At 40.0% G+C, this 26,720-nt stretch overlaps 1 protein-coding gene across 1 annotated transcript in view; it reads left to right on the top strand.

The window, feature by feature from the left end:
• The window catches only part of sh3gl3a (SH3-domain GRB2-like 3a), a 65,485-nt gene that overhangs the window by 34,064 nt on the left and 4,701 nt on the right, over positions 1 to 26,720 (top strand). Inside the window, exons 2-9 of the mRNA XM_052131428.1 lie at positions 11,698 to 11,766; positions 11,887 to 11,959; positions 13,696 to 13,839; positions 14,767 to 14,900; positions 19,561 to 19,719; positions 20,652 to 20,755; positions 21,065 to 21,189; positions 21,475 to 21,507. Coding sequence (XP_051987388.1) covers positions 11,698 to 11,766; positions 11,887 to 11,959; positions 13,696 to 13,839; positions 14,767 to 14,900; positions 19,561 to 19,719; positions 20,652 to 20,755; positions 21,065 to 21,189; positions 21,475 to 21,507 — 841 coding nt within the window. The remainder of the gene's footprint in view (positions 1 to 11,697; positions 11,767 to 11,886; positions 11,960 to 13,695; positions 13,840 to 14,766; positions 14,901 to 19,560; positions 19,720 to 20,651; positions 20,756 to 21,064; positions 21,190 to 21,474; positions 21,508 to 26,720) is intronic.

Here is a 26,720-nt window from a genome sequence, read left to right as displayed (position 1 = left end):
TATAAGAAATTTAAAGGGGTCACATCATAAGAAATTGAATTAATTTGATCATTTGAATCATCTTAGTATACTATGAAAACATACTGTAACTTTGAGTACTCAAAACTTCTTCCACAATCGAAAAAGAGCAGTTATTGAAACTAAGCTGTAGAAATGGCTTGCTTCCAATTTTTGCAACTAACTGACGTCAGGCAGATGCATTCGTAAATACATAATGACCCTTATGCATCAGTAGCCGATTTTTTGGGCCGAGCAGTTCTCATTGCAAAACCTACAGTTCCTTGCCAATCCGGGCCAGTTGGTGTTGTTTAGGGCTGTCGCGTTTACTCAATTTAATTTGATTCCTCGATTAAAAAAAATTGGATAAGGCAGAAGTGATGCAGTCCACTGTCGAGGGTGCGAAGACATAATGACTAAAGGTGTCAGCTGTGTAACAGCGCTTCACTTTATGTTTGAAAAACAATGCAGTGCCAAAAAAACATCTTCACATTATATTAAACATTCTCAGATAACACATTTTTCTTCTACAGTATAGCTGTAAATGTACATTGTTTTAAAGGAGTTTTAGATATTTATATTGGAAAACAAGCCAAAACAAAAACAAATCAAACCTTTATTTTGTTGCAGTGTATAATGCGGCGAAGACTACCCTCTCTCACCTTTCAATGGGCTCTATGCACGGCGGTGCATGACGTATTTCCGGTGAAATTTAAGGATGCTTGATTACTTCCGCCGATCGTAGAGCGCTGCTATGCCGAGAACTGATGTGGGATTCTATACTCTTTGACTATACACTAAAGGAACATTAGTCACAAAACAGCAACCTCTCATTTTGTTTATGCTTTTTTTGCTATATTTTAAATAAAAATAAGTAATATATATATATATATAATGGCATCTAAACGAATGAAAGTATCGTTTCAAAGACGGGAGGACAGCACCTCTAGCCACCACTGCTGTGTGCCGCGGTGTACAGCATCTGCCAAATTTAACACATTTCTCAGTTTCCACACGTTTCCTAAAGGCAAGGCAATACAGAAGAGCTGGTTAGTTAATATAAGACGAGACCATTTTACAGTTACATACCAGTCAAGAGTGTGTAGCCGACATTTCCAAAGTACAGACCTGATCGAGCCGCAAACGCCAACCGGATGCAGACGTCTGAAAAATGGAGCGGTCCCGGTGCTTTTTCAGTGGAACAACTTCAGTATTCCAGCCCCACGGACTGGAGTTTGGGAAAGGGTAGAGCGACCAAACATAGACACATTGCCTACTGAAGCCCCCTCAATGGATGTGGAATATTCGGACCACGACTACTGCTCCAGTGCTGAGCCTGCTGCCCTGGATTTGTTCCTGGACCACACTGAAGATCAAAGCGCGGAAATAGCGAGGCTGCAAAAACGAATTGAGGAGATAACCCTCAGCAGCAGGTTCTGTTTGGAGCGGTTTGCTGCCTCCGATGATGACATTAGGTTTTTCACAAGGTAAGCACACATTAATTTTCCTTCACCTAACCACATGTCCTGCAGGAGTGACCAACAACAGTAATCTCATGCAATCCCTCTCTTGCCTGGCAGGTCCCAAAGGACAGAATATGTTACACACCGATATGTGTATTATTCTGTAAATTCTGGCATTAGGATTTGTATTCTATCTCATAATATGTTGTTGTATTAATGGGAATTACAACTAGGATGCTAATAAATCTGCAACTTAAAATGGTCTATGGGCACTTAACATACCATCAAATAAAATATGTGTTGACAACACTTTATTTGACGGTGTTCCTGTTAGTGTAATTTAAGTATTGAGTAATATTAATGAACTAGATGTACTTACTGTAGGGCTAGGTGCATGTAATTATGTCTAATTTATAGTTATCACTATAATAAATAACATGCAAAATCTGTACATTTAGTAACACATTAAAATAAAGTGTTACTTAAATGCTGTATGTCCCACAGGTTTGCAACTCATGCCCACTTAATGGCCTTTTGGAGGCAGATAGAGCCAGCAACAGGCAAGATTGTGCGCGTGACAAGAGCACGGACTGCAGACAAGACAGATGAGGTTCCTCACACTGCCAATGCAACGGTACATGTATTCTGAACCATTTATTATGATTAAGATATTTTTTTGTTTTACAATCAAACTTTCTGTGCAAGTTATGGTGTTTGTGTAATAGTAATAAATAAAATATTTTTCTTCTTTTCAGTCTCTTCAACCCATGGATGAGTTTTTCCTTTTTATGACATATCTGTCATTTGGTCTGGTGCAGAAGGATCTGGCCCACAGATTCAGAATTCACCAATCAACTGTAAGCCGCATAATCAACACATGGGCTAACATTCTCTACACTGTGCTTGGAGCTGTGGGCATTTGGATGGATGAGGAGACTGTCAAAGCTCACATGCCAGATGTTTTTCAGTCTTACTCTGATACACAAGTGATTTTGGATTGTACTGAACTGCGGTGCCAAACACCAAACTCTCTTCTCCTTCAGAGCGAGGTATTCTCCAACTACAAATCTCACTGCACTTTCAAAGGGTTGATTGGGATGGCCCCTCACGGCGCTATAACCTTTGTATCATCTCTCTATGAAGGAGCTATCAGTGATAAGGAGATTCTTAAGCAGTCTGGTATTGTGTCTCTTCTAAAACCAACAATGGCTGTAATGGTGGATAAGGGTTTCCTTGTGGAAGACTGTGTGCCCTGCAAGGTCCACATCCCTTCCTTCCTGTCAAAGGGAGCACAACTGTCTGGGCCAGATGTCAGGAAAACACAGTCTATTGCAAGACTCAGAGTCCATGTTGAGCGACTCATTCGAAGGGTGAAGGAGCACAAGATATTCAGTACAGTAATCCCACTTTCACTGACAGGAAGCATCAATCAACTTTACACAGTAGCCTGTCTCTTGGTTAACTACCAAAACGAGCCCTTAGTTAAAGCCTGGGCAAGCAATTTCTAATGCTTTAGAAGTAAAAATGTTTTTTATTACTGTATAGTCACCTGAAATAATAATTTTGGTTTTCACCTTAGAAGAGTCCTTATTCGCTGTACATAAATTTGAAATGAAATTGTCAAAAAATATATAATTGTAAAACAAATATTTTAATCAGATGACATTACAAAATAAAATTACACGTTTGTAAAATCATGCATCAATTCATTTCCTAAGCACTCTTTAGTTACTTGTGCATAGAGAGGTATTTTGGCAGATATGTAAAAAAGAAAAACAAATCACACCTCTGTTTCAGGGAGCTTAACACAGAAGTGTCTCTGTAAATGCGCTGCACAAACATGTCATCATGGGCACAGACAACAAAGTCGCACCATTCCATACCTGTCATAAGCAACTGCCCCTGCACTTGCCAATAATAAGCATGGCTTTCCTTTAATGTACATGTTCCATGATTAACTCTTGAGGTACCTGCAGTCAATGTAGCTTAGTGCATTTGGACATTTCATCTCCACCAAGCCGAATGATGGTCTCTCAAGCGGGTCATATACCAGCCCATCAGGTGACGCACCCAGCCAAGGTGCATCTGGATGAATTACCAGTCCACATTTCCTCAAGTTCAGGTTTTTCAGAGTTGCATAGTCCTTTAAGGCACCTGTCTCCATATCCAGTCCCCTCTTCATGTGTGTTGTTTGTCGTGTCCCTCGGATGATCCTCTCAGCTAGGTTTTCTGCAGCATTTGGACCTCTAACATGGCTAACCTCCCTAAAATTTGAAGCAGTCACCCTCTCTTTCCTCAGTGAATGCCACTCAGGTGCTGCACTTTGACACCTGGTTGCTTCCTCAATGAGATGTGACTGCAACAATGTCACAGATAGTGAGTGGATATGCAGCTGTTCCTGGTTTGTTGGCACATATGCACAGTCTGTTGGCTTTAACTGGTAGCCCTCTGGTGGCACTTTTGGGAATGGGGGTGCATCCTTATGGGTGATAACACCATCCGGTGTAGGTGGTGGATGCTGGTATGATAGGATACTGCCAGCTTGTACCTTACCGAAAATAGAGTCCACGAGTTGCTTGTCAGGTGAGATATTCATTGTGCAGATAAGGGGAAGAGATCCTGGTTTGAAGTCAGCATAGGCAGCTTTAGGGTCGATTGTTGATGGATCTGGCAGCTCACCACTGTAGGCCTTGTAAAGTGCAGATCTGGAATAACATTATCAGGGAATCAATAAACATTTTTTGCTACACAGTATAGTATGGCATGCATGGTTACACTCACTGCATACCTGATTCCACTTGCTGAAGTAGCACCTGGTTTGGGCTTCACTACCACCATGGTATCCACCGGTCCCGGCTTCACTCCCTATTTATTAGTTGTCATCAAAACTATAGCGAAAGACTATAGCGAAACAAACATTGTGCCAGATATTTAAGTGATACAAACCATTGTTCGTGGTTTATGCGACTTCTGTTCTGTTTGGGTGCATGATAGGACAGGAGGGACGACAGACATTCCACATTCATAGTAATGGGCTCTTTGGTAAAGCAAAGCAACCAAATGGTTGCACATCCCACTCCCAGCCACACAGGAGCAGGAGCTGTTAACCAGCACAACTGGCTCTGAATCACGTAATGTCATCTGAAATACACAAACAAAATGTATTTAAAAAAACATCAAGTATAGTCATCAAGTATATCAGCTAGTCTATGCTGTGAACAAGTAAAGACAACAACAGTTTCAAGGTAGAACATGATCAGTTTGAAGGGTAGCCGAGTTAGTCAAATACATTCTGCATCTGCAGCCACCATGTCCGGTAAAACAACATTTCATATCACTATTCTTCAGAGTTTTAAAATAAACTCCCATTTTGTGTTATAGACTAACTAGAAAGCCTGCACACTCTGCTACACTGTATCTGCAACTGCAGTAAAGTTAGTTTCATACATTCAGATGTTTGCCCTCAATAACTTTCTTATGGTGTATGCAAAATGATTAATGAGTAAATTATTTTTATAAACAAGTATGACTATCACCTACAACTCTTTCCTCTTGTAGTCGTTTTTTTTTTACATACAAAAAATATATTTTTGTAGCTCATTGTCAATGATATTAATTAGTTTGCATCCACGGTTGGAAAGCTACTGACAAAAAGTCTGTATGTGCGAATAGGAAACAAACTTTGCAGCAGTGTATCTCCATTACCACTGTTTCAGCTAGAATTTGCAATAACGCAGTGCTATTCATCTGTCGTTGATAGAACTGCATTACATTTTTATTATTATTCATTTTGTACAATAAACATCTATACTAGCTAAGATAACATCTGTGGTTATCCAAAATGAACAGTGGTAACGTTAGAAAAGTAAAAACTTAGAACATGTTCAAAAGAACTTTGAACGTCACTTTCAAAATACCAGTCCTACTCTTAGTTGGTGTGGAGTCTCTGCTTTCCTCATAGAGCGGTAACACTGAGCTTTCACTGAGATCTCATTTGTGGCCCTGATTTTACCTGACACTTTTACAAACAAAATTACAAACACATTACATGCCAAACATTTATATTAGCATGATTAGTCTGCTGCTGGCCGGAATGTAAAAATAATAGCACAATGTTAGCCATAACGTACTAGTTCAGGCTATCTGAACTTACCTTCATAATTGCAGAGATAAGACGAAACATAAAACTTGAAACCTTTCTCAAGCTTGCTCTGTGGCGTTGTACTGCACATTCGTACAATTCTTCGCACATCATTAATACAAAATTTTGGCAACTCAAGCAAACAACGTGAAAATTTAGAAGACTCTGCCATAATCCTGTTTACCTCCACTTTAAATCTCCCCAACCGGAAACGCAAGAGCATCCTTGCGTCAAACGTGGAAGTTATGCGTGCATATAGCCCATTCACTTCAAAAAACCTCTCTCTTATTAATAAAGCTGCGTACTGCCAATTGACTTCACGATAAGAAATGCACAGTGACACATATATTATGATTCAATAAATCACGAGCCATTATGTTATAATCTAGCTGTATTAAGCGTGTACGCTCGAGGGACAAACGTCCCCATGACAGAGTGCGCATCAGCCGGGTGAGGCTCGCTCGTGAGTTCTGCTGTCATTGAGACTGAGTCTAACTCCATGCCGAGAAAAGAGATTATCTGAACCGGGGAGAGCTTGCTCTTTTCTCAGTTGACCCGAAGCCCTGGACGGCTTCGGGTCATCCAGGTGTTAGCACCAGGTCCTGTGCGCACAGAGCAACTGTCAAGAGTGCGTTAGATTAGCCAGTTGTCGAGGTAGTTGAGTATGGGAATGCCCACTTCCCTTAATGGGGCAAGAGCTGCCTCTGCGACTTTCGTGAAGACGCGAGGGGACAGGGACAGACCGAATGGGAGGACCTTGTACTAATACGCCTGGCCGATGAAAGCGAACAGTAGATAGGGTCCGTTATGGGGTAATATTGAGAAGTAAAATTATGGATCCTTTAGGTCTATCACTGCGAAACAATCTTGATGACAGGCGCATATCAGAATACGTTTCTGCGTCAACATCTTGAACGGGAGTCTGTGTAATGCCCGGTTGGCTGCAACCCACTGCCTTTTTTGGGTACGACAGAGTAAGGACCATAGAAACCCTTCTCCATCTCACCTTGAGGGACAGGCTCTATCGTGTCCTTGCGCAGAAGGGTTTCCTTTGCAGCATCATGGGTACCACAGCCCGTTGGTGGTGCGGCAAGCAAAGGAAAGGAAAAAAAAAGATTATCTCTCCGGCCCTCCACCGGGGAATGGAGTGGTCTGAATACCAGCTCCGTGGTAGATGTCTCTCTTTCCCTGGATTGCCCATCTCTGGAGCGCTTGGGAGACTTCTGGGTCTGGGAGGTGGTCCGTGAGATGGGGGCATCCGCTTCCTGCAGGGAGCTCTACGCTGGGGCTGAGAACTGGGCCCGGGCTGGAGCAGAGCTGGCTGGGGTTTCACCGCAGCAGGGGGACGCCCTTGGCAAGCAGACAAAATGTGGGATCTTGAGCCGTGGCGGGGTAAGATGTGTTGAATGGCCACTGTCTGTTTCTTCACCGTTGAGAACTGCTGGGCAAAGCCCTCTATGGTGTTGCAGAATAGGCCGATCTGGGAGATGGGGGCGTTGAGAAAGTGAGCTTTTTCGGGTTTCCGCATCTCGACCAGATTCAGCCACAGATGGTGTTCCTGGACCACGAGGGTGGCCATCGCCTGCCCGAGTGCATGCACTGTAACCTTCGTGGCCCAGAGGGCAAGGTCGACATCAACCTACAGGCCTTGGAGGGGAGTGATTGTCGATTCCGCCATATGGCGGCGTTTTGCAGGCACAGGTGCACCGCAACTGCCTTATCCAGCTGGGGAGTTCCGTGTACACGTGGACCGCCCCGCCATCAAGGGTATTGAGAGCAGACGAGCGAGGGAGTCGGAGCTCGTCATGCACCTCTGGGAACAAATGAACTTGGTGGGGGTGGGGGGTTTGGGATTCCAGTCCAGCCTGACAATCGTGGCGGCCCAGGTAAGTATAACGGCTTGTAGGCCTCAGACTGGTCCGGCACACCTGTAGGCGCTTGCTCAGTCGAGTTCTCAGCATCAGAGTCCGCCAACACGCTCTCTGGTGCAGTGCTGAAACTCTCATCCAGCACGGGGGCTCAGCGATGAAGACATTCAACGTCAATGTGTTTACTCTTTTAGAGAAATATATATTCTTGTAGAGGGCTGTCGCTGAAATGCGCCATATTTCCAACAGTGTATGCTCTTTAGAGGTGAGTGGAACAGCAGGGGGTTTTACTCAGCTCGCTGAAACACAACCGCTTGGCTCCAAAGTAAAAATCTGTCTGAACAGATGCACGCTTCCCTCCTTTTATACCTGTATGTCCGGGGGAGGGCCATGCAAATTCTGTTCGCCAATTCTCATTGGGCTTTTCTCAAAGATAAGAGGTTACTGAGGCTCTCAAGAGAGACCCCTAGTGTCACTACATTGACACAACGTCAAGTGAGTGACAGAAGGGGAACTACAGTACAGTTACACTTTTAAAGTTAGAGTAAAAAAAAAAAGTGGCACATTTAATTCTTAAAGGGTAACTAAACCCTAAACCAACTTTTTTTAGTTAATGATCTGTAAGCATGGGGCTTTATTAGTACTGGTCATTGATTCAAGTAATTTTTTTGACATTTGTGTATAAAGTGTTTTAATTCTACAATATATGGTGTAAAAACGTCTGAGTGCTGCCCTCTTCAGGTTGAACGGTGGCTACTGCAGTTGAATTTTCCTATTGGCTGTTGCGGTACTTCGTGACGTAAGCGGTGACAGCTGACGTAAGCAGGTTCCAGCTCACCACGCCAGATTCATGTACATGTCGTCTTGCGACCGTGTGAGGAATAATAATAACATAGAGTCTGACAGTAGCTGTCAATTAATCCGTCACTACGAGTCTCAGGTGCCCCCCCCCACCCCACCCCCCGCTCAGCCCCGCACTCGGTTCGTTCCCTCTATCCCCGCCGGGGTCTGCCCACTTTTCCAGCATTTTCAAATATTTCTAGTGGGTGGAGTCAGACTCTGAGCAGGTGTTTAGTTACCCTTTAAAGGGGCCATTACGTACTCTTCTTTTTATAGTTTTATTATCTTCTCTGAGGTCCACTTATAACGTTAGTAAAGATTTAGTAATATATAATAATTGTTCCACCCTCTCTCTGTCCCTCTTTCTGAAATGCTTGGTTTTAAGCTCTCTAGCCCTTTAAGACTTCAATATTAACCCCCACTGTTATGATTGGCTAACATCATGCAGCCCCTCAATATAGCCATATTTGAAAATCAATCAGAAGAAAATTAACAACAAGTTTCACAACATTATAAAACTCAATTTCTTACACCTAATGTGTTGTATCCGAATACATTAAACCATTCACTCAATCACAGTGGCACCTTAACTATAAAAGTCATGCCATTTTAAATATTCTTTACCTATGGTTTTGTATCTGGTCCAATAGAGTTTTTAACTGCTCCATCTTTAATAATGCTTATTCAATAACAGTTCTTGATTCATGCATTGACTGGTTCACAAGCAATCCACGCTGATCTGAGCCAAAAACATACAATCAATGCTGAAATATTCTGAATACGCAAACATAATACAATCCGTGGTGATGTTGGGTGCTTCATCTGGCTTTAACAGGCCAAAGCAGAGATGCTGGTCTTCACATCTCACATGTTCCATTTTAGTTTTCACACAGAACAGCATTTGTTTCTCCCAGTCAGTGGCATCAGCACAATGAGTCAGGTTTTTAAAAGTTGCACTTGTCTATCTAGTGCATGTTTACAAAAGACTAGCAAATTAAAAATAGCACAGATGGGTGCAAAAACAGTCCAGGATGCCTTCAAAACAGCAAGAAACAGTGCAGCTGTTCTAACTTGACATCTCATCTTTTAAAAGTGGCGCAAAACCCATGATAACGGTCAAAGCCGTTTGCCCTAGTGCAGGTTAATGTAGAAAAACATTTAAATCCAGATAGGCACATGAAGGTCTCCTGTGTAAGTCCCCTTAAAAGTGTAGATGAATCTCCCATGACAGGTCCATCTCTTTCCTCTTGACCTGTGACTAATGTGAACACCAGTGGGTGGGGCCAAGGGTGCAATGACGAAAAATAGTCTTTGATGTCTTGCTGAAGAGGCAGTCATATGCAGATGTATTTGGTCCTTGTGACTTCACAAGTTCCACAAATTCCAAACAAGCCATTTTTGAAGCTTGGTTTAAATAAATGCTCTTTTTCTATTGAGGAAGTTTTCAGTTCTGAAACAATGAACAATGAATTCTCTCATCAACAAGGCATTTCTGTCCACAGAACTGTCGCTCACTGGATGTTTTTTGTTTTTGGCACCATTTGGAGTAAATTCACTACACTGCTGCCACACCATTGGCTGATTAGATAATCACATGCATGAAGTTTGGTGCCAGATGGGCTGATTTGAGTATTTCTGTAACCATTGATCTCCTGGGATTTTCACATACAACAGTCTCTAGAATTTACTCAACGAAAATGCCTTGTTGATGAGAGAAGTCAACAGAGAATGGCCAGACTGTTTCGAACTGACAAAGTCTGTGGTAACTCAGATAACCGTTCTGTACAATTGTGGGAAGAAGAATATAATCTCAGAATGTTAATCTGAGATGCAGTTTGGTGCTGTTTTGGCAGCACGAGTAGGAAATACACAATATTAGGCAGGTGGTTTTAATGTTGTGTCTGATTGGTGTATCTCATCTGTGATCATAATTTGACTATAAGTGGCCCTGAGGTGAAAAATAAAATGCTTAAACATATCTATGATATGATGCCTTAATTGGAGACAGGGGGATCTTGCAAAGATCATGTTTTGCACCTTCTAACCTCACACCTTCATGACTCACATAAGTGTAATGTGGCATTGTGGGACATTTGTGGCATTTTTTAAGGATATATGGACACTTTGCACAGCTCTTCAGTAGGGTGATTGACAGTAATTTTACAAATAAATGTGATATGTAATATCTTTTAATTGCACAAAGCTCTCATAGTCCTCAAAATAAAAAGCATTCTGAAGTCTGGAAGTAATTTATGTTATTTTAAATGTAAAAATAGTATGCAATTTATTTTAAAACATTGTTAAAAGTGGTTGATATGTTACAAAATTATGGCTTTAGTGGTGGTGTTTAAAGGGGACAAATTTAGAGACACAACTTTAACTGCGAGTTTTACTATGTTAATAATCTTACTCCCGTTACTTAATCTCATTACTCACCGAGAGGCTCTCTCTGAGAAGTTGGGTCTCAACCTTTAAAACACCCCTGCGAAAAATAAATTTAAGGTACAAAACATAGAAGAAGAAATAAACAATGCTAACCAACTAGTCGACCATCTAAATCTATGCCTATTACATATATTATATATTTTCGTGCAAATATCTTCCTAATTTAAATCAGTTTCTTCTGATACATTTGAATTTTAAAGTGTCTGAAATATCTTGATTTTGTGAACTACAATTGTACATTGCCCAGTGTGTTTCCACTAACCTGTTTCGCAAAAAATGTACTCATATTTGCGTTTTGCTATGCGAGATATGTTAATCCGCTTAGTGATTATTAGTGGTGCTTAACTAGCTTGGATTGTTTTGTTTGGCACTCACTATTAGTGCAGTTTGCCTGATACTGTGCAGTAGCCTGTTGCCTTCACACACACTGGCTGACATAATTGCTTTTCCCATCACTACTCACAGACAATGGTTACATAATGACAGCTATAGGCATTTACTTCAGCCTAGCTATTAGTGTGTTTCTATGGGGAATTGACATGAAATACTTTCGGGAAGTTGACATGTTGTTTAGAGTGACATGCCTTATTCCATCAAAAACTATTCTAAACAGAATTTTGCTATTGTTAATAAATTGAATGCAGGAAGCTTGTATGACCATATTAATATATGTATTTTTATATGTATTTGCCACACTGCAGGACCATTTCAAATGAACTGGTGAAGGCAAAGGTTAATTGCAAATGGTGAAAAACCGTTTAGGATTCATTCATCAAAATCCATGATGACACATTTCTATAACTATGTATAATATTATAGATACTGTACAGTATTACTGCCGCCAATGCATGCGCAGGGAAACATCATGCAGAATCAGCCTGATTAATGTCACTGCTTCCTCTCCCTGATCTAATTTCTCTTTCTATCTATATTTTTCATAAAGTTGTTGAGTGAGAAGATAAGTGGTGCCGAAGGGACAAAGCTTGATGAAGACTTCATGGAAATGGAGCGGGTAAGAGTGGCAGAAATTAGCCCTTTGCTGAAACCTTCACATCCATGACTTCTTATATGATTTACGTGAGAACTATATTTACTCTTAACATCTGACAATCTGGTTTTGCAACATTTACAGAAAATAGAAGTCACCAACAAGAGTGTGTTTGAACTTATAACTAAGACCACGGAATACCTCCAACCAAACCCAGGTATAAAGATATCCACCAAAGCTTGAGATGAATCAGAACATGCCTAAAATCTTTAAAGGTGCACTCTTTCCCCATTTAAAAAATTTTACTCCTGAAGAAATGAAATGTAATGAGGACTCTAGTCATATCAGTAACCTTATAAAAGCAGTTTTATTCTACATGCGGCAGGGGCGGCCTCATGGGTGCTGACATTTTAGAATCACATGATCAGCTGAAAGCTACTCAATCTCAGTAACCATCTTGTAATTGGACACTTTCACTCAAAAGGGAATTTCTACAATGGCATCAGTAACTGAAAACTATTGACTTTGAATGATGCTGCATCCACACCACGAGGTGTTGCTTTAAGTCCAAGATGACACAAACAAAAAGTTACTGAGTGCTCCTTTAATGCAACATTCATGAAAAATTCACAACTTTGCATTTGTCTTAAATATTACCTACTAAGCAGGGTTGGGAATCGTGAATCAGTTCTGGTTAAGTGTCTTCCCCTGTTACGGACTGAACTCTGTACTACTGAAGCGACTAAATAGTGCAGCGCTACAGCAGCAGAAATAATGATTTAGCTGATATGTGAGTGTAGAGTCTAAACTAAATATGACTAGAGAAAGACTGGGCGACACAAAATAATACACAAAATAAGACAAAACATAGACAAACAGATCTTCTGTTACTACATTTTCCTCGCACTATACCAAAAACTTACAGCCTGACCTGTGTGGTCTGATTCAGAAAGGAATTACTCTCATAAACAAGTTGTTTTTAATGAATCAGTCAAAAAGACACATGAGTCAGTTGTGAAACCATGAGTTATCTGTTTGTGTACTTTAAGTGATAGTTCACCCTAAAATGTAAATTCTCTCATTATTTACTCACCCTCATGCCATCCCAGATGTGTATAACTTTATTCTGCTGAACACAAACAAAGATTTTTAGAAGAAAATCTCAGCTCTTTAGGTCCATACAATGCAAGTGAATGGTGACTAAAACTTTGAAGCTCCAAAAAGCACATAAATGCAGCATAACTGTAATCCGTAAGACTCCAGTGGCTAAATCCATTTCTTCAGAAGCGATGATAAGTGTGGGTGAGAAACAGATAAATATTTAAGTCCTTTTTTTACTATAAATCTATAAATTCCCTTCCACTTTCTTCTTTTGTTTTGTGGAGATTCGCATTTTGCATGCATATCGCCACCTACTGGTCAGGGCTGGTCAAAGGTAGAAATTTATAGTACAAAAAGGACTTAAATATTTATCTGTTTCTCACCCACACCTATCATATCACTCCTGAAGACACATTCTTATGGATTACTTGGAGCTTCAAAGTTCTGGCTACCATTCACTTGCATTGTATGGACATACAGAGCTGAGCTATTCTTCTAAAAATCTTTATTTGTGTTCTGCGGAAGAAACAAATTCACAATTCTGGGATGGCATGAGGGTGAGTAAAGGATGAGAGATTTTTCATTTTTGGGTGAACTATCCCTTTAAGGCTTGTGTGACTTAAATTAGTGTAATTACTTTAGATGCATCATAAAATATCCTTAAAAATGCTAAAAGAATCATTAATGGAATCAGAATTGCTAAGTAGAATCTGAACCAGAACCGTTACACTCCTTGTGATTCCCATCCCTACTATTGAATTACTGTGATCTCATAGTCAGTAACTCATGTTTAATGTGCAGTGTTATGATTTATAATTTGGTAACTTGTTTGTTGTGTATTTTCCCACACAGCATCAAGAGCCAAACTGGGAATGCTTAACACCGTGTCTAAAATCAGAGGGCAGGTGAAGACGACGGGTTATCCTCAAACTGAAGGCCTTCTAGGAGACTGCATGCTGAGATATGGACGAGAACTTGGGGAGGAGTCCACTTTCGGTAAAGATCGCACATACTGGCTATCGAGTACACACATGCACAGACATGAACCACACTTACGGAAATCCTGCAGCAATACAATGGAATGCTCCCACTGTCTCAGTCTCGCTCTCTTTCTCTCACACACTCTTTTCACGTCACACAACCTCACTTTCCCATTGTGCATTGTGAAATGGGTTTCCTGTATTGGGGCAGTCCTTCTCACATTTGAACACAACTCTGACACCTTGTGGTGTTTTTTATAGTCTCTACGGTCAGATTTATCACATTGTTTTTCTGTACTGCAACATACTATAATTTAGAGCTGGGCGGTATGATGATATACACTGTGCCACAGTAAACATGTGTCTTGCTAATACGCTCATTAGTTTCAACATGAAGCAGAATTTAGTTATTTACGTTTGTAGAGCAATGCCACAACTTGTCATAATAATAGAGAATTCAGTTGTGTGACAAGTGTGCATATATGATGTGATTTACAACCGCTTTGAATGCGGCTTATCCAATCAGAATTTAGAGTCTGAACTATTGGTTTCATAATGTTAGTTTTATGGTTTTTAATGTTCAAGTTCCAAATAAATAGTGGAAAAATCTAATGAAATGCTGTACATTTCATTGCTAAAGTAGGATATTTAATACCAATCATTACAACTTACAATCAAACCATTTTTTCATTGAATGTCCAGCAAAAAAATAGTATACCTTATATAATGATATAGTACACCATTACAGTGATTTATAATTTATAATTTGGTCATACTGACCATCCCTTCCATTATGTTTGTACTATCCTGCTAGTGTTCCTCTTATTACATCATAGTTAAATGCTTCATTATTTTTACAGTAAGATGGAAGTCAAAGAGTCTCTGATATTCAAAGCTGCCTAACACATGACCTGGTGCTGTTGTGTGTACATGTTGTTCTCAGGGTCTGCGCTGGTGGACATCGGTGAAGCCATGAAACAGATGGCTGATATTAAAGATGCTCTCGATATCGATGTGAAACAGAACTTCATTGATCCCCTGCAGACCCTACAAGACAAAGATCTCAAAGAGATTGTGGTATGACGCTGTGCCATGTTCGCTTATTAACTATAACTCCATTGTAAACATAACGGTGCAATAGGATTTTTGCATTTAACAAAACTTTTATCCCTAAAGAAATGAAAAGTACTTCAAATAATCTGTTTAAAAGGATGTCCACTGACATGAGTAGCTTTAAATAATTTTTAAGGGCAGTCCCCCCTCCCAGCATTAGCATTGGTAACTTCAAACGTTTGAGTGATGCTGCATCCACACCAAGAGGTGTCAGTAATAAGTCCAAAGTAGAGGATAAATTAAATTATCCAACATTTGGAGCTATCAGGTAGTCAACAGGGCTTTAAAAGAAAGGCAGAGAAAAGCGCACACTGTGTCTTCAAAGGATGTGAAAATTATAAATTTAGTGTTAAGAAACCAACAAGTCAAATTGGGGTAATTTTCACACATCATCTGTTAATAGCAATAACATAAAAATGTATGGCCTTTGCTCTATGTGGAAAATGAATGCGGGGTTGTTGGAACAGGAGTGGTCGGGAAGGAAATCACTGCGGGGTGAACATGGAGTCAAATTCAGCAGGAGCGTTTGGGTGCGGGATAGAAATTTGCGGGAGCAGGATGGAAAAAACAGTCCCGTGTTGACCTCTAGTCCAAAGCCCTATTCGGACGCAAAGTTTGAGTTACAGTTTTTATCACCCCATGCCTGTTATTTCATGTACTGATTCAGATGGGACCAAGTTTAATGCAGAGGTGGGAGTGTCTGTTTTCTAGATACGGGCATTACAGAAGGTTGAACACATTGAATTTATGTGATAAAATGTACTTATCTTTGTTTGAATGTTATGTCTACATTTAAAATGTCGTCAAAATTCGTCATTTTATTATTACAAACCTATTAAAAGAAATTCACATGCGTTTATTGAAGTGACTGCTTATAAACCCACTGAAATAAACAAGACTTATCTGTGAATAATATAATTCTAACATTTATGTAATTGAGCTGAGAAATGATGAGGAGTAAAGCAATATTACACGACAAGAGTGCTGTATGGCCCTACATCAGATGGGGCCATACAGCATGATTACAAGAGTGAGATTGTTTTTATTCATAAGTTCAGTACAAGTAAATAAATAAATGAGGAAAATGGACTGTCACAAAAAAGTGCACTTGTGCATGGAACTACTTTCTTAAGCCACGGATCAGGATCTGCTGTTGCAAGTTCAAAAGATGCGCACAAGCCTCCGTTACTAATTCCAAAATGTCAATTCTGAACTAGTAACAACAGCTTAGGCTGTTTCTAAGTGTGTGTGTGTATGTTTGAGAGAGAAAAAGAGATTGGGGGTGTATGATTACCTGCTTTTGTCGTGACTCCCAAGCAGAGATGAACAGGAAAGCTATAGCTGTTTAACTCTATTCCTCAGCTGTAGTGTAGCATTAGTTTGCTGAAGATTATGGGATTTTTGGTCAAATACATCCTATTTTTTCAGTGTAAAAATAGCCGTCTGAGCAGGGGGCCTCCTTGTGTATTTCGCAGTAGCCAGATTGCAATAGTCATTCACTAAAGAAACCGTACTCTCTTCCGCCATGTTGAATGTTTACATCTCCCAGACACTCAGGTATACGATAATATCAGGTAAGCGTATGTGTGATTACTCCATCTGTTGTGTCTCTCAGCTGTGAAAGCCTTAATGCTGAAGCTGTTAGTTCAACTGTATTTCCCAGCTGTAGTGTAGTAGTTATTCGAGTGATCATGGAGTGGTAGACAATGGCGATTACTTCAAAAGAAACCGCTCACTTGCTGACAGACTCAGAGCACCTACACACTAGAGTTTACGCTGCGTCAGAGAACATGGACCAGTGGGAAAATCTGAGAGGTGGGAATAGTTGTGCTGTGAAATTGAAAAAACATGGCGGATAAAAAATCATGCATGTGGTTTATGAATTCCCTGTCCTCTGTTATCTTTCTCCATTGGGCTTAAAATATACTAATTGTGGAGTGAGAGCCTGGAGAGGAGTTTAACAGTTTACTGGTACATTGTCAAAAAGATTTACAGTATTTTAAATGGCTAACTATATCCATGACCACCTCTTCCATGTGTGGTACACGCCCTCCAAATGGACCTTTCACAGTTCTGTGTGGCAAACGCTCCCTCAGATCTTTCCTAGTGTGTAAGCACCCTCAATGAACGTCAAGTAACTGAACTGGCTCTCAACACTTAAAAATGTTATTTTGTCACCACCTGCTGGCAAAAAAAAAATGTTCTCCCCAATTTGGCACACCCAAATTCTCTAGGTCCTCTTGGTGGCATTGTAACTCGCCTCAATCCAGGGGACGGAGGATGAATCTCAGTTGCCTCCACGTCTGAGACAGTCAATTTGCACATCTTATCATGTGACTTGTTGAGTGCGCTACCGTGGAGACCTAGCACGTGTGGAGGCTTCACACAATTTTCCACGGCATCCATGCACAACTCACCACGCGCCCCAGCAAAAGCGAGAACCACATTATAGCACAACCTGGATTTGAACTTGTGACTCTAGGTGTGGTAGTCAGTGTCTTTACTTGCTGAGCTACACAGGCTCTTCAGCAAACATCTTTAATGTCACAAGGAAAAATGTAAAACACATCTAGCTCTTTCACACAGTGGTCAGTCTTGGCAGTTTCTGCAATTTGGCTCTCTTTGTTGATTTTATTTTCTTATTTTTTTTTGGTTGGATGGCAAAAAATCCACATCAATATTGAAAGCTGAGCAGCAGGCAGAAGTTTAGCATGCATAAGTACAATTTGAATGGTAGTTCATGTAGGTCAAAATACATGAGAAGCATTGTGAAAATTAAATATCAGCAATCACAGACATTCACATTCAGACAGGATTAGATTTCCCAGGGGACCCTAGAGTTAACCGAAAAACAGTAGGTAATTTACGGAGGTTGTGAAACCCGAATTTCAATTACATTCTCGCAGAAAAGTAGTCCCATCTGAATAGGGGTCAAGACTTCTGTCAAATCGGCCTGTGAAGAAAAAGTAATCAACAGGTTGTCTAGGCTAATTAATCAGTCTATATTTGGCCATATTGAGATTATCTCCATCAACTGTGTCTTCTTGACTGATTGAACAGTGAGTGAACAGTGTGCACCCTCTTACCAATAGTCGGTACCAAAATCCACCAACAGCATTTTTAACTGTGAATAAATAAATCATAAATAGTATTTGAAAATAAAAATATATTTATATAAAATATAAATTTCGTGTATTTCGTGGCACTTTTTCTTAATTATTGTGGTCCAAAATGACCTAAATTGCTGCGTTTTTTTATTTTTTATTATTAATTAAAAAGAGTTTTTATGTTGTTTTGTTGTGAAAATTCACAAATAATCAAAGTATGCTTTAAAATTACCTATAGATAATTTAGTGCGCAATAATTTATTCCAGCTAGCAAACCAAAAATTTGAAATTCACACAAAAACACCATACATTTAATGTGAGAACCAGTGATATAGGTAATATGAGTTCAATGGGTGATCCTTAATTTATATTTATATAAAAAATGTTCAGCACCAGACAATGCAAGTAAACTTTGGTAAGGTTGAAATAGTAGACCTGCAATAAAACTGTAAAATAATAACACAGTGAGCACTTCAAATGAACTCCCATAGTCACCGATCTGCACCACGGACTGCACTCAAAACAACTCCTAAAGAGTGCATGACAAAAAAATGCTAGCTGTGATGTTTCACTTTAACATTCATGTAATGGACAATATTCTTGGTCATTGTGTGTTCATACACATTCGGTTAACTCAATCCCCCTCAAGTGTCTTGGCAGTAGGCGTCCCATACGAGATGTCATAATTTTTAGCAAAAATACGTGGCATATGGTCTACATTTAAATAAGGGACAGGCCTCATTTGGAGATGACAGAATTGCAGTTGTATAGGTGAATATGTCTCGAATGCGTCAAACTTTTTGAGCATTTGTTTTACAGCTTTCAAACATGGAGAAAAGCAAACAAATAACCTCAGATTCACGGGTTTATGGAGGAAAATAGCTTTAAATTCTACAAAATCGCATAAATAATTCGGAAACTAGTTGAATTTGCATTCATTGTGATCGCAAATTCCTGGAGGGACTGACTTTCAGATATAAAACACTACCAGAAAAACACCTGGACACGCTCATTCTTTATTATTACTATTTTCCACATTTTAGTGGATGAACAGCAATATCAGAACTATGAAACAAGAAAAATTGAAGTGTGGCAATTATGTAGTGACTAAAAATATTTTTCAAAGAAGCCAACCATTGCCTAGAGTACAGCTCTGCACATTACGGACATTCTCTCAGACAACTTACATCATTTAGACAACTTACAATTGTCTGCCTAGCATGTTTTTGATCCAATACTGAATCAATTAACATGTATTCTTGATACATGGATGCTTATCTTATGTATCTGGTGCAACTCTTCAATTAAAAATATAGATTTTATTGTATTTTTTTATAGATATTCATACATAGGCACAATTTATTTTTGTCGATAAAACTAATTTCAGCATAATAAGCCTTTGATATCATGAGAAACATAAACTCCAAACCTTTGAAAGATTGTGTGGTTGCAAATATTTGGTGTCAGAATATCATTTTTTTCTAAGTAATTTAAAGCATCCTGTGTTTTTCTGAAAGCATCATCTAAAGAAACTGGAGGGTCGACGGTTAGACTTTGACTATAAGAAGAAGCGTCAGGGCAAGATCCCTGATGAAGAGGTCAAACAAGCTGTGGAGAAGTTTGAGGAATCAAAAGAACTTGCTGAGAGGAGCATGTTCAACTTTTTGGAGAATGATGTAAGTTAAAATTATTGATAAGAAAAACTATTATGCTTGTATTCCCTTTTGGTTTGATTGGCGGGATTCTTATTTATCTATTTATTTATACTTTTAACCAACTAGTCTCAAGGTGGTTTTTAGTGGATGTATGAAGTCGGTTCACACAGAGTAACCACTAGTGTAGTTCAGCACAGTAATTATGGACATATACTTAACAATATATGTAACAATACTTTTTGTCTTAATTTTAAACAGTATATCTATTGCTTTATGATTTAAAGCGATAGTTCACCCAAAAATGAAAATGCGCTCATTATTTACTGGTTTGTATAACTTTATTTCTTCAGCAGAACACATTTGAAGAAAAATAGAAAAATATCTTAGCTCAGTAGATTTCTCTTTTGAAGCTCCAAAAAGAACAGACAATCAACATAAACGTCTTTAAATTAAATTAAATTAATGTTTTCTAAAGCGACAGGAGTACTTTTAGTGTGAAAAAAAGATAGGAAGATAGGTTCTGCTGAAGAAAGGAAGTCATACACACCTGGGATATCATGAGGCTGAGTAAATGAGAATTAAACATTTTGGGTGAACTGTCCCTTTAAAATTTAACAAATGTATTTTTGTGTGAAACATTTTGCTTGATAAGTATGCTTGTTCTTTCTTTAAAATAAATGCCACTTGGTTTAATATGTTGTTGTCTAATGCAATGATATACTAAAATGAATATGTTTTGCTTTAAGTGACCTGGTACTTCATGGGGCAACTTTATCTATAATCTGTTTGTATTGCATCACAGTTTGTGTATTGTAGTGTATAATGTATTTTGCATATTTCACACACTGTTGCATAGTTGTACCTGCAGCACTTTTTAACAGCTGTGTGGCAAATAAATTTCTCTGTTTTGGCTATTCACTTGTGTCAACGTCATGTCTTTCACCCACCTGTAGGTAGAGCAAGTGAGTCAGTTATCAGCTCTGATAGAGGCCGCGCTGGATTACCATCGGCAGACTTTGGAGATACTGGAGGACCTAAATAGCAAACTACAGAGCAGGTAACTTCGCATGCACCTGCAAATTCTGTTCTTCTGACTGCTACTGTCTTTTTTTGTTCACCAGTTTTTTTCCTTTAGAAATTGTGGGTGATTTAACACCAAACACAATTTGTCATATGGCATCAAAGTGCCATAAGAAAGGATGGTTCCTTGATGAAATTGAGTTAAAGGGATAGTTCACCCAAAAATATAGATTTCTCATCATTTAGCCTCATACGATCCCAGATGTGTATGATTTTCTATCTTCTGCTGAACACTTATGGATGAACTATTCCTTTAATGGACATATATTGGAATCTTCTCTCGCAGGATAGCTACAGCAAGCAGTCTACCCAAAAAAGAGTTCAAGCCAAAGTCGATCATTTCCAGTTTGGAGACAGTTGAGAACACCCAGCACAACGGACTTTCATACACATCATCAGTCAAGAGCACAGGTATCATACTGTTGACAGAAATATTCACTAGAATATGACTCAATGATCTTCACTTTTTGCCACAAATTTGCAAGAGAAATAATAACAAATATACATGTAGTATACATGTACATACATTATGTCCACAACATCCATATCTACATTTTGTTGCTTCTGTGGTTTTCATTTCTTTTTTTTTTTTAATTAATGTAAAAACAAGATGTTCAGACATGGTTTTCATTGTTTGTTGTCACAGATTTCACCATCATTATGTTTTTATATATAATTCCCTGATATGTTTTGCAGATATCCAAGTCAACCACACTGTAAATGGAAAAAGTAGGTGTTAATGTTTTATTATGGTGATATTTTATTACCTTTGCCAGTTTGTAAGAAGGGAATTTATTTCAGCTTTTATATCTTTCATCACATTCCCAGAGTGTAAGATGTTTACATACACTTTGTTAGTATTTGGTAACATTGCTTTTAAATGGTTTAACTTTTAATAGTCATTGGCATAAATGGCAAAACAATTGCTTTGGGTAGCCTTCCACAAGCTTCTCACAATAAGTTGCTGGAATTTTGGCCCATTCAGACAGAACTGTTGTAACCGAGTTAGGTTTGTAGACCTCCATATGCTTATCCATATGACCTCGCATATGCTTTTTTAGTTCTGACAACAAATTTTCTATCGGATTGAGGTCAGGGCTTTGTGATGGCCACTCTAATACCTTGACTTTGTTGTCCTTAAGTCATTTTGCCACAACTTTGGGGGTATTCTCCATTTGGAAGTATTGTGGCTGTGAGCGGCGCCCGCAGCCGAGGTACCAGTCATTAAGCCGCGAAGGCTGTGGGGAGGACGGAGGGTTCCAGTCCATGCCCACGCTCACGGCAGCCTGGGCAAGCATATCGGCCATCTGCGCGTCTGCCTCAGACTGGGCGGGCTGGCCCGAAGGCGACAGCTCAGTTGAGTCGTCCGCGTCATACGTCTGGATGCTCTCCGATGCAGCACCGATGTCATCATCCAAGTCCAGAGGCTCAAGGGAGAATGCCGACTGAGGCTCAAGGGAGAATGCCAGCTGGCTGTGAGGCGAGCCGCACTCATCCCGAGCTCGGATGGAAGTGAGCGAGTGTGTTGGGGGGCAGGTAGTTCGTGGGGATTTACCCGGTGAAACCGAGCCCCATATCGCCTTCATTGCCAGCCGGGCCGTCCTCAATCCCGTAGGAAGGAGCGACGTGGGGGGCGGCTGAAGTGGCATTCACCTTGAGGAAGGAGAGCTGCGACCGCAACGCTGCCATGGTCATGTTCTCGCAATGATTACATGAGCTATCCACGAGTGATGCCTCAGTGTGATCACTGCACAGGCACACGAGCTCACCAAAATTGGACAGTTGAAGACTGGAAAAATGTTGCCTGGTCTGATGAGTCTCGATTTCTGAGACATTCAGATGGTAGAGTCAGAATTTGGCGTAAACAGAATGAGAACATGGATCCATCATGCCTTGTTACCACTGTGAAGGCTGGTGGTGGTGGTGTAATGGTGTGGGGGATGTTTTCTTGGCACACTTTAGGCCCCTTAGTGCCAACTGGGCATCGTTTAAATGCCACGGCCTACCTGAGCATTGTTTCTGACCATGTCCATCCCTTTATGGCCACCATGTACCCATCCTCTGATGGCTACTTCCATCAGGATAATGCACCATGTCACAAAGCTTGAATCATTTCAAATTGGTTTCTTGAACATGACAATGAGTTCACTGTACTAAAATGGCCCCCACAGTCACCAGATCTCAACCCAATAGAGCATCTTTGGGATGTGGTGGAACGGGAGCTTCGTGCCCTGGATGTGCATCCCACAAATCTCCATCAACTGCAAGATGCTATCCTATCAATATGGGCCAACATTTCTAAAGAATGCTTTCAGTACCTTGTTGAATCAATGCCACGTAGAATTAAGGCAGTTCTGAAGGCGAAAGGGGTCAAACACAGTATTAGTATGGTGTTCCTAATAATCCTTTAGGTGAGTGTATATATATATATATATATATATATATATATATATATATATATATATACATACACACGATACACACACACACACACACACACACACACACACATATATAGTCAGAAGTTTACATACACTTAGGTTTAAGTAATTAAAACTCATTTTATAACCACTCCACAGATTTCATATTAGCAAAGTTTAGTGCTTGACAAAAATTTTTTCCAACAATTATTTACAGACAGATTGTTTCACTTTTAATGGACTATCACAATTCCAGTGGGTCAAAAATGTACATACACTAAGTTAAGTGTGCTTTTAAGCAGCTTGGAAAATGCAAAAAAAATAATGTCAAGCCTTTAGTCAATTAGCCAATTAGCTTCTGATAGGCTAATTGGAGTCAACTGGAGGTGTACCAGTGGATGTATTTTAAGGCCTACCTTCAAACTTCTTTTTGCTTGATTTCATAGGAAAATCAAAATATATCAGCCAATAAAAAAATTCAAACAATAGTATGCAAGTATAAACACCATGGGACCACACAGCCTTCATATAGCTCAGGAAGGAGATGCATAATGTCTCCTAAAGATGAACGTAGTTTTTTGCAAAAAGTGCAAATCAATCCCAGAAACAGAGCAAAATGACTTTGTGAAGATGCTGGAGGAAAAATGTAGACAAGAATCTATATTCACAGTAAAACGAGCCCTAAATCGATATAACCTGAAAGGCTGCTCAGTAAGGAAGAAGCCATTGCTCCAAAATTGGCATAAAAAGCCAGATTACAGTTTGCAAGGGCACATGATCTTAATTTTTGGAGAAATGTCCTCTGGTCTGATGAAACTAAAATTGAACTGTTTGGCCTTAATGACCATCATTGTGTTTGGAGGAAAAAGTGTGAGGCTTGCAAGCCAAAGAACACAATCCCAACTGTGAAGCATGGGGTGGGAGCATCATGTTGTGGGGTGCTTTGCTGCAAGATGGACTGGTGCACATCACAAAATAGATGGCATCATGAGGAAGGAAAATTGTGTGGCTATATTGAAGCAACATCTCATCGCATCAGCCAGGAAGTCAACGCTTGTTCGCAAATGAGTTTTCCAAATGGAAAATTACCCCAAGCATAGCTCCAAAGTTGTGGCAAAATGGCTTCAGGATGACAAAGTCAAGGTATTAGAGTGGCCATCGCAAAGCCCTGACCTCAATCCGATAGAAAAATTGTGGGCAGAACTGAAAAAGTGTGTGCGAGCAAGGAGGCCTACAAACCTGACTCAGTTACACCAGTTCTGTCTGGAGGAATGGGCCAAAATTCCAACAAATTATTGTGAGAAGCTTGTGGAAAGTTACTCAAAACTTATGACTTAAGTGAAACAATTTAAAGGCAATACTACTTTTGGGCCTCAGGTACTCCGATAAGAGACAAAGGCATGCCTACACACAGTCATAAAGCCTGATTGCGGCCTATACGAACACTCAAAGCCTGATAACAACAACCACGGCAAAATAAAACAATGGGAGTACAAAACAGACTACAGATCCCATTAAGCCTAGCTCACTTTACACCCATGTGTGAAATTCTGAAGGGTCGAACTCTCAACTCCTATTGAATGAAACGCACTACAGACCGCATCCCTCAACCACGACGTTATCGAGAGTATAGAAACCTCAGAGATCTTATGTGTCTTGTCTAGATGCAGGCCTGCTGCTCCCAGGTGTAGCCTTGTTGCCCAATGAAGTAACGTACATACCTGAAATTTAGCCATACAATCTCCATCTCCTTGTATGAGTTGAGATTTCGCAGTGTTCCAACAAGTAAGCTAACGGATCCGAAGGAGAATGCCAATCAATCCATGTCATCACCCTTTTATCTACAGAAGGGAAGAAAGAAGATTTCTCTCCCTTCTTCAACCGAGTCGACTTTGCTGTTTTCTCTGCCGACCCGCCGAGAATCAGCTGCCGTACGTCTGCCAACAGAGCGAGGAAACGGCCTCCTGTCATCACCCGAGCTTCGAGGAATCACACACATTAAATGGGCAGACGCTATTAACCAGTCTCTCTGCCCACATTCTATGGCCGGTAACCTTGCATGACGTACTCTCCATGAGAGCTATGTCCGCCATTTTGTGCACTCCACTCCTTACACACACACACACACACACACACACACACACACACACACACATGTTGTGTTTCCATGTTTTATGGGGACTTTCCATAGACATAATGGTTTTTATACTGTACAAACTTTATATTCTATCCCCTAAACCTAACCCTACCCCTAAACCTAACCCTCACAGAAAACTTTCTGCATTTTTACATTTTCAAAAAACATAATTTAGTGTGATTTATAAGCCGTTTTCCTCATGGGGACTGACAAAATGTCCCCACAAGGTCAAACATTTCGGGTTTTACTATCCTTATGGGGACATTTGGTCCCCACAAAGTGATAAATACACGCTCACACAGACACACACACACACACACACACACACACACACACACACACACACATTCCTCCCATGCATTATAGGCTTATTTGTTACCATATCTAATCATGTTACTGTTTAGTTTGTAGTGGAAGTTGGAAGTTTCTATCGGGAAGACACAGGCTTGAGGGAGGTTTAAGATGCCATTTATTTGATGAATATAAAACAGAAATGTAATTTCTCTCTTTGGCGTAGGCCCCGTCTGGCAGTCCGAGGGAGTTGTACTCTGAACCGTCATATCCTGAGAGAACGAGGGAGGAATGTGGCAGGGCGGAGGGCGGGGCCGGGTCGTGATCCTATGCACCCGGTCCCGTATTAGGCTAATTATGCCTCCGTGAGGGTTAAAGGCTGACTGCAGGGGGCCGTGCGGGAGAGAGAGATCGTTTACGGACATGTCCGTCATATATGTTTGTGTCTTTGTTTTAAGTTTCTCATTAAAACTATCATTTATATCGTCGTAGCCTTGTAGCCGGTTCTCGCCTCCTCCTTTCCATTGAATACCTTTACAGTTATACTTTAAAGATAATTTTTTTTTGGTATTATTCTGCATGCACCTGTGACAAGGGCTGGCAGGGGATGGCAGTGCTCAGATTCAAGTCTTCATTGTTTCCCTTTGAATGTGGATGTTCTCCGGACATCGACTTTCCTAAGAGAACAATCCTATAGTGAGACTGCTATACTGTCTGTTTATTCGATTCCAGGGTGGTGGCCTGGCAATATTAATCCTTATTAATATTCTATTGATTTTGATAATTGATAATTATATTTGATGATTGTTGATTTGAAGGATCAGTAAGCTAATATTAATTCAAATCTATGTTCTGTTGATTTTATTAATTAACAATTATCTTTAATAATAATTTATTATTGCTAAAAACCAAACCCGCTCCTGAACGAAGTGCCAAACGCTACCAAATACTAACAAAGTGAATGTAAACTTCTGACCCACAGGGAATATGATGAAAGAAATAAAAGCTGAAATAATCATTCTTTCTACTACTATTCTGACATTTCACATTCTTAAAATTAAGTAGTGATCCTAACTGACCTAAGATATGAAATG

This window comes from Xyrauchen texanus, chromosome 1 (assembly GCF_025860055.1).
Source record: "Xyrauchen texanus isolate HMW12.3.18 chromosome 1, RBS_HiC_50CHRs, whole genome shotgun sequence".
Classification (NCBI taxonomy): Eukaryota; Metazoa; Chordata; class Actinopteri; order Cypriniformes; family Catostomidae; genus Xyrauchen; species Xyrauchen texanus.
Note: the sequence above shows the minus strand (reverse complement) of the source record. Positions and strands in the feature narration are given on the sequence as shown.